We start from the raw sequence: 16,427 nt of genomic DNA, 5'->3' as shown, positions 1-16,427 counted from the left end.
CCAGCAGCTCAGCATGCTTGCAAGAGAAGTCACAAGACTCCTACCACCATCTCATCAGACATCTTGCACTGATCCTGGGCCTGTGTTTTAATTTCTCTTCCCTCTGCTCCTTCTTCTAGTTAAGAACGGGGCAGCAATCACTGGGTTAAGTGCCTGAAGGCCAGAGGCCATTTTCTAAATCTCACACTCTTTGTTTTGTCCAAGTTTCTTCTCCAGATTTATCCCCCCTTAAGAGGGGGAGGGAGCAGGGAGGTTTTTCCTTGAGCTTCATGTCCCACACAAAGTTCATCATGCTCTGACAGTGTATCTGTATTTCATTTTGACAGTGCAGCCCACGCTTAATGTATTCATCCTCAGAATTCTCTGCAAGATAAGGTAGTGCTACATTCCCTGTCTTACAGACCAGGAACAGCAGCCAGCACACACTAAATGACCTTCCCTGTGTCATATGGGAAGTCTGTGGCAGAACAAGCAGCTGAGCTGAGTTTCCCAGCTCAACACTTCCACCTCGGGACTACACTTCCTTATTTGTGGGAAGGAGGAGTAGCTTACGCCAGAAACTGTTAGCATGGAAAGAGAAAAAACAATGCACACACAAGAGCTCAACATCAGGCTCTTATTTTTTGTTTCCATTTGAGAGACTTGGGAAAGAAGTGAGCAAAAATTCAGCACTTCATTACAGATTGAGACGTTTCTAGATCTGAAATAGGAATTGATTTCCTCCTTTCTTCAAGCAGCCAAAGTAAGCTTTGCTGTGCTAAAAAGACGTGACCTGTCTCTGAAAGCGTGTGCTCTTTGCTACAGCCCCCTTCCTCCCAGGAAGGTAAAAAGAGCTCCACCATTTCATATTTTAAACTTTAACTGACCAGAACAAAATGTTTTCCTCGTGATGTGGTTTTGCACCTAAGATCTCTTTTTTTTGTGCATTGGATTTAACCTTAGGAAGTAGTATTTCATAAAACATTTATTGCCTTCTCCATTTTTATAGCACACAATTCCCCTATGATGCTTTGTTTTCATAGTCTGCTCTGAACATGATTCAAAGGCTTCTCTCAGTCTGAATTCTAGTTGTGGGGAAAGGAAAAAACCTCTGCTATTTGCAGCAAAATTAGTAAATGTCTGCCTGAACAAAAATAGCTTTAACAGGTAAAGACAATTCAAATCAGAGCCAGGAGACAGCTAAGAGCAAGAATCTGGAAGGTGATCCTGTGAGAGCTATTTTATTCCCTAAGTGAGCAGGTTTTGCATGTGCCTAAGTATCACACTCATTAGTACTGGCAACAGCAGGGATCCTTTTCCTTCAAAACCTGCATCTGATCCAGTTGAAAGGCAGTCGGAAGACAAAGGAATCAAACATTCCTCCAAGCTATTTAGGGGCAGCAAGGCAGACAAAGGCAACTGCAAGGCAGGAAAAGAATGGTTTTTTTCTTTGACTCTTACTGAACCCAGACCCTGTTGATGCTTCACTCTTGAATGCTGCAGGTTTACCACTTAATACTCTCCAAAGATTATAATGCATCGATTATAAAAGCCATTACAGATGTACCACTTGACTTATATTGTTAACGAGCTTGGCTATAAAGGGATTTGCAACCTGAATTTCAGGACAGAGCCAAGGTATAATTTGCTTGGGGCTATCAAGCCCATGAATTATTGAGGCAATTTACTTCCAAGTCTGCGTTTCCATTTTGCACAGAAGTGCTCCCGATGAGCGCAAGTGTGTGAGGGAGCAGAGACAGGGCTGCAAGCTGCTGACAGTGATGGAAGCACCAACTTCTCCATCGCAGCCTCTTGCACACAGACTGCAGAGAACAACAGAAAGTGACTGGCAAAACGATCATTTTGGATAAAGGAGAGAAGGAAAATTGCCTGCTGACCAGCGCCAAATGAGCACCCAATTCTAATCAGAATTAAAAATGCACTTTGGGTAATTACAGAGAGGCTTTTCCCTTAGAGATGTCACAAAGCTTGTGTGGATATAATCAGACTTGAGTGGATGCAGTGATGGTGAAACCACTAGACTGACACATGAGAATTCTTAGATCCTCCATCCAGCTAAACACAACCTGCTGTGGGACCAAGCCTCCCACCTGATGTTCTTTTGAAACCTGGTTCTTCATGCAAATGAGGCTTTGTAATCACAGTCAAATCTGTGTCCTGTCTCCTCTCCTTTCTCTCCATAGCCAGCTAATAATTTCTGAACCCACTAACAAATTTCAAGCAAGGTGATAGCGAACTAGAGTTTCAAAGACATGAAGCTTCTAAATGTTTCATGAAAACAGGAACTGTGTAAAGAAGAGGACTCTTTCCATACCCCCATAGCAAGAAAGGCTGCAGGCACTGGAGAGTGACACAAGGGAGTTTAAGAACAGTTCCATCCCTCCCTTCCCTTCTACACACTCAGTAGAACAAACACAAAGGAACACTAGGGCTGCCTAGGTTGGGAGGCTTTTAAAGCACCCTGCTTGCTGTTTGAGCCTCATTAAGAGTGTCAACAACAAAATAAAGTTTTCTAGGAACATAAAGTCAGATCCCCCACTGAAAGGCAAACAGAGGTGTGAAGAACACAAAGCAAATATCAAAAGAGATACTTTTAAAGAAAAAGAACACTAGGAATTAAGACAAAGCATCTCACAGTTTTGGTTTTGGCTAGGGAGTTCTAAACCATCAGTTTGTCACCTTAAAAACCAGGCCTTAAGCTGGTTTTATCACCCTGAGCTTCCATTTCTCAACCCCCCCATTTCAGAAGGCTTCAGCCTCTCATTTCAAAACCGAGCTTTTGTTTCCCCACGAGCTCACTCCCTGGTTTGGAATATCTAGAGGCATTCTCACAAGCTGCAGAACAAGGTAGCTTACTGCACATGCTGCTTTGGAGCTTTTTCTTTTGTTAGTGTCTAAGTTAAACACAGGTAAGAATGAGAGCAATGGTCTCCGTTGTGTGAGAGTGGCCTTATGAGAGGGGCCCTAGGCTGCTTGCATGGGCACAGGGGTCCATGCACTACTATGAGTCCTACTCCATGAATAGCAGGAGGAACAACTGCATTCGGTGGGGGTGATCCTGTATAAATAACTGCAAAATCTTCACTTTGAGTTGCCCCTTGCACTTTTGGGAGCAATCCTGCAAGGGTGCCTGTTTAGTGCTAAATAAACAGAAATGCCACTTCTTGACTAAGAAGTTTTCTGATTCTGGTGTCAGGTTTCAGCAACCCAGACAGGACCCTGCTGCTGAATCTCCATGGTTCCTGGGATTGCAGCACCTCCAGCTGGCACCAAGGGCTTCTCAGCAAGAACCTCCCATCCCTGGACAGAAAAGCTGAAGCAAGACCCCCTGGGAGAGGTAAAGGCATTTCTTGAAAGGAAACCCTGCTTGTAAATCCCATGTAGATTGTGTAGAGTTTTATATGAACCTGAATGTCTGATAGGTACATTTCTTAAATCCAGTCTCATAGTAGTGTGAACCCCAGTACTGCCTCTTCACAAGCACAATGGAAGTTATAAAATTATGCAGGGTTTGAGGGCATTTATGGCTTTGATTGGGGGTTTGCAGCTACAACTATCCTCCTCCATAAGCAGATGGAAACAGGTCTCCTTGCAGTCTGGTAGATAGTCTGGCAGGTACTGCTGACAGCTCACAAGACAAAAGCATTGTGCAAGCAGAAGCAGGAAGGGAAGTCAAACCATTGTGATTATTCCTTCATCCTCTTCAAGCAAGCTCAGTCCTTGCTCTGCAGAGCGGTATCTGAAGAGGTAAGCAAACCCGAGCAGGGCTCGGCTCCACAAAGCTGTTGCCAGTGCTGATACAATGCAGTACGCTGAAAAGTGAAGGACTGCCCTCTTGTGTCACTATTTTTTCATTTGCCTGGGTTTCTATTCCTGTTCCTGTTGAGTGAGCACTCAGCCATTTCCCTCCAACAGATATTTCTTCTTTGGAAAGGCACAGGATTTGTTTCTGAGTACTATCCTGAGGGAAAAGCTCAGGAAATAAAAATACATCTGCTGGATTTGTGGCTTAGAAACATCCAGGACTGGGCAGATAATGCTCCTGCAGCTAGAGACATCCATAGAGTTACACTGGGTTATGCCTAATCTCCATCTTGACACAGAAAAAGCAGGCAGAGGAGATAAAACAAGAGAAGTATAATTAAGAGTGACAGGGAAGAGACAGAAGAGAAGCACATTGGTTCAGCCAGCCTTTCCCTGCAGCCCTTGTAGTAAGCTATACACAAGTTAAATATAGAACCAACACTCCTCTGGGGAGCTGGGCTCGTGAACAGCTCACACACCATGAACGTGTAGCAGATTCCAGTCCCAGCCCTGCTGGCTGGCAGAGAGTCATCAGTGCACATTTCCAGGGGAGCTCTTGCAGAAACAGTTCCCAGAGAATAGTCCTCTAAAAGCTCTGCAAGATTTAGTGTCCACCACTTCTAGTGCCTGTTAATGACAAGCACCTACGTATCTGCAGAAGGTAGCCTGTGTCACAGCTACCAAAGCAACTGCAGCAGAAATGGAGACCACCAGTCATGTTCCTGTTAGCAGGCCAGTCAATATAACTCTGACCCAGCTCTCCACACTGTTACAGCCATTATCAGCACCTAGTGCTTGTGCTTTCTCCCTGCTCCTATCCCAGAGATAATCCCACAGCAATGAACCATGCTGGAGACTGCTCATGTTCTTAGAGGCAGCCAAATCAGCTACCTTACTAAAGTGGATTCAATGAAAATCACCACTGGGGAGTGGACAGAATTCACACTGATTATGGGAGGATCAATAAAGGGAAAGGGCTGTCATTTAAAAAAAGGCCTCTCACTGCCCATACTTTTGTCTGGTCCAAAGACTGCTGGAATCACCTCCAACCTCCCAGTTTTACAATGATGCACAGCAGTTACCCTTGCTCTCAGTACTTCACAAGGAATCTTCCCTAAAGACTAATTTCTCTGGCCTGTTGCCCAGGCTGTACTACGGTATTTTGTATGTATCTTATTCTATATGGCACAGCCAGATCATGCTTTGTATCACTCTGAACATTACTGAGTTCATCAATGTACTGAACTGGAAGAAGCTGTCAGGAATCTTTGATTTTTTGTCTTCTGTACTGTCTGAGACCCTGGCACCTGAGCAGATAAAGTATAAAGGCATCTTTGAAATACTCAAAGCACATTAGTAATACTCAAAGTGTCTCTTTGAGTTTGAATTTCTACTTTGGCCAAATAAAAAAAACCACCAAGTAGTAAAAGAATCCCACCCACAAGCCAGCTCATCTTGCAAATGGAAGTTTAAAGGCTTAAAGGACCTCAGAAACAATCCCATCAGGTCTCAGCAGCAGCACCACCACCAAGTTTCTTTTCTCCTCATTCTTTGCCTCTAGTTGTGAAACACAACATAAAGCTCTCTCCACACACTTCCTTGGCCTTGCTTGCCATCCTCCTGCAGTTCATGGAGCATGTGCCAGTACCTAGCAACTGGCACTCCAGCAATTCTCTGGACAGTTAAGGGGAGAAACTACAGAGGCTATTCAATGTGACTTGCTGGGACTCCCCTTTCAACTCCAGTTTGGGAAGTTTCTGTTCCAGAACAACAACTTACTGCTTGTACTGACTCATCCTGTGTGTTCCCAAGATGGCAACATTCCCTTGCCCCTTTTTACTGTGAGATTCTGGACACAAGGAATATAGATCTTTTTAATTAGAAGATGAACAATCATTCATGTCCCACTTTTACAGGCATTTAAAAAGGTTTCTACTTTCTTTCATGTCCTTGAAAGAAGCTTTACAGGGAGATCAGAGCAGCCACAGTTCTTCCAACTGAAATATCATTACAAGGGCAGGAGCAGAAATATCTTTCCATCACAACCTGTTTCTAAAACCAAGCTCTTCACATCTTCCTTAACTCTCACAGTCTGCCCTCCTTTACTCCCCATCTGAAAGGGATCAGAGATGTGGTTGTTCTTGTGCTGCATCTTCTGCATTCTCTGAGTTTGCTTGTGCTGCTGGACCTCTGTTGCTTGCATCAGGGGAATACTGAGTGGGATCCAGCCCACCTGATGTCATCTCTCCAGGGCTGTCATTGAGTTTCTGGCTTGTCTGTGCTACTTCATTGTACTGTTTACCCATTTGGACAGCTTCATCGTAAGAAGGTGGCAACTCCACTGCATAGAGACTGTAAGCTGGAGGGAGCACAGTGTTCTTATCCATATCCACAAACATGGAAGGAACAGGGACACTCAGAGGGTACTGCCACGAGCTGTATGCTGTGAAGAAAAGGAATTGAAAGAAAACGAAATAAATATGGACCACTGATATAATAAAAGGCTAATTCTGCTTCTTCCAAGAAATTCTGGGCTCATTTCTGTGTTGTCAGAACACATGCACTATATACTAAAGGCTCTCAGTATAGAGTTACCCATGATGGAATCTATACATTCTGCAAAAGCAAGCAGTCAGGAGAGAAAATGTCTCTGCACATCACCATCCAGTACTGACTGGGAAATACCTGACACAGGACACGGATCCTGTGACACAGTTGCAGGCACACACTCAAGAGCAAAGCACTGCTGCATAGTTGGCTGGCAGAGGGTGCTTACAGGTCACTGTGCTGTGGGCAGTGCTGTCACTGTCAATGCCAATAACTGACAAATCACAAGGGTGCCTCGAGAAGGTCTCAACTGAAAACCTCTTCTTCCGGTAGCAGAACTTGATGAAGCTTGCTATGACCCCACAGAAGAGAAGCAGGAACAAGATCAGCAAGATTAACCTTAGAGAAGGAAAGAGAACACAATTTCACTGCTCACATTTTGCTTCTTCCACAGCTGAATATTCTTTTACTCTAAATGGGTGAAGGACAGGCCAAGCCTCCCAGGTTTAGTTCCAGATCCTGAATCACAAAGCTGGGTCACAAACAATTACAGTTACTGACCATTGATACCTTCTGGCTCACAGATGCTGTCATGTGAATTATCCTGAGTTGCATTTTCAGCTTTTCCAGAGTGCAAAGGGCTCTGCTTTCAGCAGTAAGAGTGAGGATGTACTTGGAGGGAAACACAAGGTCAAACTTCCCCAAGTCTAGAACCTGTATGTTCTATTTTGCAGTTGATCTTGCAAACAGTTTTCTCTCAAGCTGTTGTTTAATGGAGGTTATCATTTAACAACCTGTAGTATAGCTAGGTGAGGTGCTGGTGTTTCAGGTTTTCTCTCAGCTGAAACTCTGCCTTCCCACCCCCCAGTCTCTCAAATGAACCCACTCTTCTCAGGAGCTAGGTGAGCACTAAGACACATCATGAGAGGATGAGGTAGTAAGAAAGGCTTGAAGGACAAAGTTGCAGTACACTCAGGACACTTATGGCTTGACAAGAACTGCTGTGGGACAGATCATGCTCCTGAATTTCTTCTTAGGATTATATTCCACCCTAAATATGTACAGAGAGGGCCTGAGCAGCATTCTAGTCTTTCCAAACCAAAGGCAGTTACTTGCTCATAAGAATCCTGATTCCAGAATAAACATTCCTGTAATAACTTATTTAGCTTTAACAGGAGGAGAATTCTCCTGGTGCGAGGCAGACACAGACCACACTCAGTGTGAAGGTTGGATTGGAGAGCCTCAAAGTGCCACAAATTCCACGTTCTTCCTTGCAAATGACTGCTTTAGAAAAGTGTGTGAGGAGACACTGCCCTGCTGGACCTGCGCAGTAAAACACTGCTCCAGCATGAGGGGTACGACCTCAGCACTATTCAACCAGTATTGCCTGACACCACGTGCTGAATGCTGGTGTGCCCTGAGACATCCTGACACATTCAGAGCCTGCTGCCCTCTAGGGAAGGCAGGAATCACCCACACTGAGGCATCCCAGCAGCAGGAATCTCAGCACTAGCTTATTACCTGTTTGGATTTCAATGCTGCTAAGTTACAGAAACCTTCTGAAAGTAGTTTATATAATTGTGGTTTTTTAAACATTTTGCTTTCTTAGAAGGTGCTGATACAGACAAGAGTATCAGTCAAAGCTTAGAACTCTCTGTGTGCTATCATCCAAGTTAATACACTGGCAGAACCTAAACTATAACATTAGGGTAGCTGCAATGCATGTGCTAGGCAAGGGAGGAATCCACTCCTGACAAGAGCTTGCTACCCTTTTACCTATCACAATTTCCCCCCTTTCAGTGGTTCAAACAGCCAGTAAACAGCCTTGCAAGCAGCTTGAGCTCTGAGGGAAAACACACCACTGCAAATTTAGAGTCCCCTGTCTCATTAATGAACTGAGAACCGTGTGCCAGGCAACACCCTGCCCAGCCCCAACAGGTCCAGGCAGCATGGTTACCTCTGTGGTCAGCAGAGCTTCTGTTTAGGAAGGACAAACAGCCCTACAGTGGACAGCAGTGCACTGGGAAAGGAAAGATGACCTATCCCAAGACGAATGCTGTACCCTGCCTGACACCTGATCCCCCTCTGTAGCCATCTGTAATATGTTCCACTGGCAGCTTTCATCAAACTGAGGAGAAACCCTTTCCTCCCTCCAGCCCAAGAAAAGATTGTTTCCATTCCCTTACTGTTCATAACAATGCTCCAATCAGTCTGGGTTAGTAAGAATAATAAACTTACCATATATACCACAGGTCTGTCCAATCAGACATGTTCTGAGAGCATCTGTGAAAGAAGGCAGGTGATTCACTGATTTAAATACCTACAGTGAAGGCATGACAGGGAATACATTTCACATGATTTCTGAGATGGACAAGAGAAAGCAATTGGTACAGAGTACAGAGCACAAACCCTGCAGATTTCGTTTCAGAGGACTGTTCCTCACAGCTATGAATTCACTCCAGTTGAAAAACCATGAAAATAATCTCACTCTAAAAGCTGGCTTTAGAATTGTTTTTACACAGTGATACTTGACTGTTGCTCAGGAGAGAACTCAGGGTCTTCAAGAACAAATCAAAGAGTTATTTGAAGTTAACTGAGATGAGGTACCCAATACCACAGGCCAGCCTAAGACAGCTGTCTGCTTCCTCCAGTTAACTTTAAATTACTCCTTTGTAGCTCTAATGCGACCAGAAATGTTTACTTAGATCTACTTTGGGTATGAAAAAGGAGCACAGCTCCTACTACACGGCAAGGGTGCAGCTGCCACAGCGGTGCTGTAGGTAAGGAACGGCAGGCACTGGATTGCAGGAACAGGACAATGCTTTTGGCCACAGAAGAGACTCTGCAAAGTGGCTTTTCAGAGATGACACTTCAGGGTCATTTTGAAAGAGGGGATTGCTCACCTTCGTCTACAAACCAAGGCCAGCCAGATCAGATCTGTAAAGCTGGTAAGGATCTTACAGGTAAAACCCACGGCAACGAGGAATGTGGGTCAGTAAGTCACCATTCTGATCTGACAGTGCCCCTCCACCACGGTGGGGACAGGCTTGGCAAGAGACATTTGAAAGCTTTACATTACTCACTGGTCAGGGTTCCTGCAGTTATTCTCAGAAGCCGGGAGCGCTGCCTAAGACAGGGAAATAAAATAGAAGGAGATAAGGCGGTGGCCAGCAGAGGAGCGCCTGGACCAGCTGCTGCATCTGCTTGGCAGAGCCCGGCGCTGCCCGGGCGAGTGTGCGGGCCCCGGCCCGGCGACCTCCAGTGCCCACCTTGGAGCGGGGTGGGCAGAGCCGGGAGCCTCTTCAAGGACAGCTGCAGGTCTGCACACGCCGTCCCGGGCAGGCAGGGAATAAATAACGGCTCGTCGTGACGCGGGGGCCCGTGACCCGGCCGGCGGGGCCGGCGGCCAACGGCGGCAGGAGAGGCGCGGCCCCGCGGGGGCGAGCCCCAGGTCCCACTGCCCCGGGCCCCAGCGCTCGGCTGGGCTCCGGGGAAGCGAAGCCGACATTGGAGCTAAGGGACGAGCTGCGGGGGCCGGGACAAGGCGGGCAGGGCCACCCGGTTCCCCCGCCTCGGCCCCGCCCGGGAGCCGGCACAGCCCCTGGCGTCAGCCGCCCTCCCAGCCTGCTGTGGCCGGGAGCTCGGGAGGAATTCGGTCTTCGGAGGTTCCCTGGAACGGCTTGGGTCTGCTGCTGCACGCTCCTCTTACACCTTAACTATCATAGTTGCTCGCTGTTGAACAGCGCCTGTACCTATGCGCTGCCATTCTGAAGGAGAAACCAAAGAGTGAGAAACTAGTGGTGAAAGAAAGAGTAGAAGTGAAGGCATAGGAAAGCATTTCCCCTTCTAAAACCAATTAATTAAAAGAATGGCATTTTTCAGAGCTGTTGAGGCCCCTGATATCCTCAGAGGGGTGTGTGGATACATATGTAAAAATTGCTCCAGTAATGGGACAAAAAGATTAAAATGGGTTTTTCTCTGAAACAACAGGGGAGAATGGATTTGAATTTGGGGTCCCAGAGGCTTCGTTTACAGGCAGCATGGATAGGCTGCAATACCTCAGCACCAATCCTGGCTTTGGGAGCAACAATGGGCAGAAGAGGTGGAAGGGCCAGAGCAGACAGACCCTTCTCCAGATGACAGCCACCACACCTCTGCTCCATAAGCCTCAAAATCAGCATTGCTACGCTCAGTAACAGCATGTGGCAAGCTGACTGCTTTCCTGCAGGACTGCTCAGGGTCAGGGGACCATTGCTCATTAAGGAAAAGCTGCATTTGTAAGCATGAAGCAATTGCTGCAGTCACTGGAGAAGCAGAACATGCATTAATAAGATGTGCATGAGGCCACTGCTTATCTCATTTCCTTTCTGCTTAGAACTGAGGTAGGTAGAGCTTGAAGATCACACGTGGACAGGAACTGCTTTCTTATTATGCTGGAACTGCATCAGAGCCAAGAAGTGTATGTTTGCATCTAGATCCACCAGAGTTTGTGTCCAGTGACCCAAGAGTGGTCACAGCTGCAGAACTCAGTCTGAAAGCACAAAGTTCAGAAGGGAAGTTGGAGAAGCAGAAAACTCACACCTTTAGGAAACTCAGGTAGAGTTCTGAGGTTCCAGTTCTGTTATCCCCTAAGGGCTCCATCCCCAGGGGTATGCTACATTAGGGAAATAGACCCCCCAGGTTAGAACCTCCTGGCAATTTGAATAGCAGATGTGTGATAACAGTTGAGAACCTGCTTTGGAAGCACAGTAGTGAGCAGGAGGTGTTGGTTCTTTAAGAGATGAACTTGCACAAAGGCTGGAGCTGCTTCTGGTAGCTGTGAACATGGCATTAAGCCCTGCAGGCAGAACACAATAGCTCTCAGCTGTTCCCTCAAGGAGTTGTCTACAAACCCACTATTTCCAGTGCATCCCAGTGTGCCTAGATCAGCAGTACTGGTCCCAGTGGTCAGCCTTCTCAGCCAACCTGCTTCCTGTGCTGGAGAAAGATCAAGAGGCTAGTTTTGTACACATTGCACAGAAGAGCTGTTTAGGTAGACTTCTTAATTTTTCCATAGCTTGACTGTGCAGCTCAGACCACTGCAAGTTTGCATTGTGAAGTTTCTGAAGAGGCTCAGCACCAGTTACATCCATTCTGAGAGTAACCAGGTTAATCTAAATGAAAGGATAAGTCAGATCAATTACTGAACCCTTGGCTTGCTTGCTCAGCATCCATACATAAGCAAGAGGCTTCAGGCAAGCAAGAAGTCCCAGTGACAAAGCAACACACAACTGTCACAAGGTTTAGACACTAAACTTTCCCACCTCAGTCAGCTTAGTGAAAGAAACAAACTGTCAGATGTCTAGGAAGGAAAGCTATTTACTCCACTCCAGTAAAGTTCATTTAAATGCTAAACCAAGACCAAAAACTGCAGCAAATACATCAGAGGATGAGTTGTTTGGCTATGGGAAGGAAGCCACTGGTTTATGTCCTTTGGTGATGTGGCAACTCTCATCTGAATGGCAGTGGAACATCCAAGGGCTGCATTTTGCAGCCTTACTTTTAAGCTACAGTTTTGCTCCAGCTGAAGCAGCATGGTCTGCATGCCCGTGCTGGGTGTCACAATGGATCTGCTTTCCCACAGCAGACAATTTGTTTTCCCTTTCACATCATCTCATCTCTCTCCCTGCTCAAGTACTGCTTCATGCAAGGGCCAGGCACTCAGAACTCAGTGTGCCAAGCGAACACACCCGCTCCAGTCAGAAAGGAAAACCCAGTGCTGCCAGGATCAGCCATTATGCCCCCAAGACATCAAATATGATTACTTTTGAAGCCCAAGATGAAATAACAGGCTTTTGTCTCATGAAAGAATAAAGCCCACTCCGATTTCCATAAGTGCTTTCCAGAATGTCAGCTGCTCTATCCTGAGCATAGTTTGCTTTATTTTCAGTACTCCAGAAATAGCAGCCTGGTTCTATTATCACAGCTCCCCACTCACCCTGCAGAGAATGAATGCACAGTTTGCTTTAATCACAGCAAATGTGACCAGTGCAACTTATGCTCACTTCAAGCTTATGAAATTATTCATGTGAGTTTTGAAGATGAAGCCCAGAGAGTGCAGTTTAGAAGGGGCTGCAGCCATTGCTTACCTTCAGAGCTGCTTGGTACAGATGGTGACTTAAGCTGCACTGTCTGAGCAGGGTCACTTTGCGTGCAGGAGTGTAAAGCTGTGTGCTTGTCCCTCCAACCTCTGCACCCAATGGGCACACCCAGAGCCCACCACTGTTCCTGGGAGTCTTTCAGATTCAGTGTCCAAGCAACACTGTTGGCTGGACCAGCTGGTCCTTGCACATAAACCTTTCTGCTTACTAAGCCACCTTCTATATTCTTGGAAGCAGCCTCTGTTTTTTCAGCACCATCACACTCTTTACCTGTAACTGAACTTTAAAGGCACAGCTTAAAAAAACCAAAAGAAGTTTTTCACTTCTTTTAACCATTCAGATGCTTTTGCACAGTACCTGACCTCTGTGAGGTGGAAGATTCCTCAGACAGCAGTGTTGGCTCCTGACAGATCATTTTACACTTATTTTCAGCACATTGTATGGTTATGTGAGTCTGGAGACTAATTTATTCTTAGCCATTACTTTCCAGTTTCCAAGAGTGAAACCCAAAGGATCCTCACATAGCAAATGCCCCCAGATTAACTGAAATAAACCTCCCACTCCAACGTGCTAGGCCCTTCTTTCCTTTCTGAAACCCTATCACAAGGCAATGTCAACCCTGCAGCAGTTTCATTGTAGGTAGTTGTATTTCATCTCCATTTTAGGGCTGTGAGGACTGCAGGAGAACCAGCACACAAACCTCATTGTCCTCAGCTCCAGCAGCACACCCCAGCTGTGCCTCTGCTCTGGAGGCAGAGCTGTCTCTGGCTAGCACTGCCACCCCCTCCCAGCCCTGACTGTTGATTGCTGTGGCATCTGCAGTGCTTTAGGCTGAAGAGTTAAGTAACTTCACAGCCACTTGATTCATTATTAAATGAGAACAGATCTGAATGGATCAAACACACTGTCCCTGCACAAACAAGGAACTCCTCTTCCTCAGCTGCCCAAGCTTCCTCTAGGGAGGGGGAAGCTCAAGTATCTCTTGTGACAGTTGCTTTACTGCTTTTTCCTGCAGTGTGACTGGCATGACACACGTTACCTTAGGGATATTTACAAACAGTCTGTTACTATTTTCTTACTGCAGCTTCTGAACAGTTTTAAGAGCTACACAGGGCCCATGGCCTCGGAGTGGTGGTGAGGGAATTCTGCCACAGCCTTGCTGTGATTCAGGGAAGAGGTGTATGGATTGTAAAGGGTATCATTGCTTCTAGATGGCTGCTTCCTGCCTGCTCCCTCTATTTTCCATAGCATAGAGCCTCTAGACTTTATCCTGAAGTAGTTGCTACTTCCTGACAGAAATTAAACCTGCAGGGCATTCCAACTTTGCCAGTACCAGGCAGAAATCTCTTTTTAGTCAGAACTCAGAGGAAAGCAAAGGTGGACACACAAAATTCCTGGACAGCCATGATCTAGGGCAAGTGTCTAACTACCCAGTGGTTCAGCAAAGAGCAGTGTCACTGCTTCCTCCTTGCCTGTGTGTCAGCAGAGAGATTTCACAGTGCATTGTAACAAGGACTGCCCAAACAATCTGGAGGAGACTTGGATAAGCTGCTTTATTGCAGACTTAGGAGGGGAAAAGTCAAAGATTCTCCAAATCCTTCAAAGCAGCTGAAAGTGGAAAGAGACACATGGTTGGGCACTCACCCCTGTAGGTGCAAGAAGGATATTCCCCTTGAGGGAATGCTCACCTGTCATTAACAGCAGAGATATCCACTTGGGCCCATCACTGATCCTTCTACCACAAGATTATTGTGACAGTCAGCTTGAAAACGAAAGTCTTAGAGCCAGCATTTAGAGGGGAAAAGAACAGAAATCTCACATGCCACCCTCCTTCCCACCTCCCTGCTCCCCTCACGTATTTGCATCAATTTTCAAGTCTCTCCATGTTCCAACCAAGACCCAGTGATGAAGCCTCCATCTTCCTTTCCACTTGGCTTGCTCCCCTCAGGTGGCAGGAGCACGTGCAGGCACAACTTTTGCCATGAAGAGGATTCGGTAAGACTCCTTAATGTCACCTTTTAATGTCAGGAGGGCTGGCACTAGCAGAGGGTCATCAGCCTACAATAAACCACACACAAACCCAGCCTATTTCTCTGTACACAGAAGAGATCAGTTGACCAAGCTCTACCCTCTGAGCTGCACGAGGTACCCCTTAGAGCTGCAGGGTACCTCTTCCCACTCTGCTGGCTCTCTGCTATTTCCACACAATGCTCCTGCTGCAGGAAGTAAAGCAGCAATGACTAAGCCTTCTATCTCCAGAGAGCTACAGATACCAGCACCACATTACAGCCATGACAACTGGGCACAGCAGCAGCAGAGCGTGCTGCAGCGAGGGCTGGGAAGGAAATGGATCCTGTTAGCCATCAGTTAGTGTTAAATCTTGTGTAACAACCAGTGGTTACCAAGAGGCACAATGTCAACCTCATACGTCATGCTGGGAACTCTGCTGCCTGCTCTCTGCACATGATAGCAGCAATCTTTTAATTTTGGAACAAGCTACTCATTCTGCCATCCCACACACAGCTCACAACAAAAAGCAGGGGAGTAAATTCTTTCAGCTCCCATGAATGCCCAAGGAGATGAATCAGGCAGGGCAATCACAGCCCCGTGGAGATGTCTGGACCTCATAGCTAAGTTCTGCAATGCAGGAAGGCAGAAGCAGCCAGGGAAACAGGCTGCAGAAAGTGGAAGACCAAAAAGGCCCCACTGATGTCTAGGAATGTACCAAAGGCAAGGCAGGCCACAGCCAGAAGGAAGGTGAGCACTGAGCAGTGCCCCATACAAGCTCTGCCCTGTGTCTGCAGGTCTGCTTGCACAGGGGGCATGAGAAAGCTCATTTCAGTGTGCTCAGAGCTGACTCCCAGTTCACAGCAGTAACAGCATGGCCCTTTGGTGCCACAGAATGCAGTGGCCTGCAGAAGTTATTCTGAGTTTTGTTAAGATGTGAGGGGCTAACACTTGTTCTTTTCATCACAGATACCTGAGATCAAGTCCCTGGAGAGGCCAGCAAGCCTCCTAGTCACACACTATTCCTGGCTTCCTTTGTCCCATCAGTGTCACACCAGTCTGTTCCCCTTTGGGAGCTACCTGTGCTCTGTTATCCTCCTCTGCCAGAGCAGCCCTTACCGCAGACACCTTCCAGAGCAGCTTCTGAACTGCTTCTCTAAGTGGGTGAAAACAACTGCCCCCAGCCCTCCAGCGGCAGCGCCGTGCTGTGGGGACTGTCACTTACACTGAAGTCAGCAGGTGGCAACCAAGAGACACCGATGCGCTTCACTCGCCCGGCCTCCACCGTTCCCTTCGCGGCGTCCACAGTGAAGCCCTTCTGCTGCAGCAGCGGCAGGTTGTCCAGGCTGAACTCCACGTTCTGCAGACACACAGCACAACCTCAGCACAGCCACTTCTGCTCCCTCCAGCACAATGCATTGCCCAGATGCTATACGTGGGCCCACAGCTTGCCAACTGGCTTCTGCCCTCAGGAACTGCATGTATCCATGTTGTTCACTGTGTCATGCTGTCACAAAATCTACTCCAGTAACAGCATCAGGCCTGGCACTGGGTTCTGGGTTCCAGAATTAGGGAAACAAAATGCTAAACTCGGTTTGCTGCTGACTTCAGATGACAATGCTAACTCCTCAGACCACCCCTCTTCCAACACTGATGTGGAGTTCATCAGAAACCCTGAGAGCTGTATTTCTGAATATCCAGACCATTTTTGACAGACAGAACCAGTGGCCCTTGCACATCCTCATCGCTCCTCTGACACACAACTGCACTTCTGAGTTGCTTCACCTTCTTAGATGCAAGAGAAGCTGTCTGTATAGCTCCAACTTTCAGTTCTGTCACTGCTGGCACTGCAGAACTCTCTCCCTCAATGTACTCCAGAATCAGAAGAATGGACTTCACTGGTTCTTGTAGCTCTAAACAAATATGAAT

General features: G+C 46.9%; 2 protein-coding genes across 4 annotated transcripts in view; both read right to left on the bottom strand.

The window, feature by feature from the left end:
• Positions 1-5,288: 5,288 nt before the first annotated feature.
• TMEM52 (transmembrane protein 52) lies at positions 5,289-9,901 on the bottom strand. Of its 3 annotated transcripts, none has more exons than XM_068158221.1 (5): positions 9,621-9,901; positions 9,435-9,478; positions 8,590-8,671; positions 6,581-6,750; positions 5,289-6,247 (listed from the first exon to the last, which is right to left on the bottom strand). In XM_068158221.1, the coding sequence occupies exons 3-5, from the start codon at positions 8,619-8,621 to the stop codon at positions 5,928-5,930; spliced, it is 522 nt and encodes a 173-aa protein (XP_068014322.1). In that variant the 5' UTR covers positions 8,622-8,671; positions 9,435-9,478; positions 9,621-9,901; the 3' UTR covers positions 5,289-5,927. The 3 variants fall into 3 exon arrangements, with proteins under 3 accessions (XP_068014322.1, XP_068014323.1, XP_068014321.1); XM_068158220.1 differs by having other exon boundaries at positions 5,290-6,247; positions 8,590-8,634; positions 9,621-9,900; XM_068158222.1 differs by lacking the exons at positions 9,435-9,478; positions 9,621-9,901 and adding an exon at positions 9,255-9,376 and having other exon boundaries at positions 8,590-8,634.
• Positions 9,902-14,030: 4,129 nt separating this feature from the next.
• The window catches only part of CFAP74 (cilia and flagella associated protein 74), a 38,734-nt gene continuing 36,337 nt past the window's right edge, over positions 14,031-16,427 (bottom strand). Inside the window, exons 37-39 of the mRNA XM_068158207.1 lie at positions 16,284-16,411; positions 15,724-15,858; positions 14,031-14,549 (exon numbers count right to left, since the gene is read on the bottom strand). Of these exons, the coding sequence (XP_068014308.1) occupies positions 14,436-14,549; positions 15,724-15,858; positions 16,284-16,411 (377 nt within the window). The 3' untranslated portion in view covers positions 14,031-14,435. The remainder of the gene's footprint in view (positions 14,550-15,723; positions 15,859-16,283; positions 16,412-16,427) is intronic.

This window comes from Melanerpes formicivorus, unplaced genomic scaffold (genome assembly GCF_026170545.1).
Source record: "Melanerpes formicivorus ecotype bairdi unplaced genomic scaffold, bMelFor1.0.p_v2 SCAF_39, whole genome shotgun sequence".
In the NCBI taxonomy this organism is placed as follows: Eukaryota; Metazoa; Chordata; class Aves; order Piciformes; family Picidae; genus Melanerpes; species Melanerpes formicivorus.
Note: the sequence above shows the minus strand (reverse complement) of the source record. Positions and strands in the feature narration are given on the sequence as shown.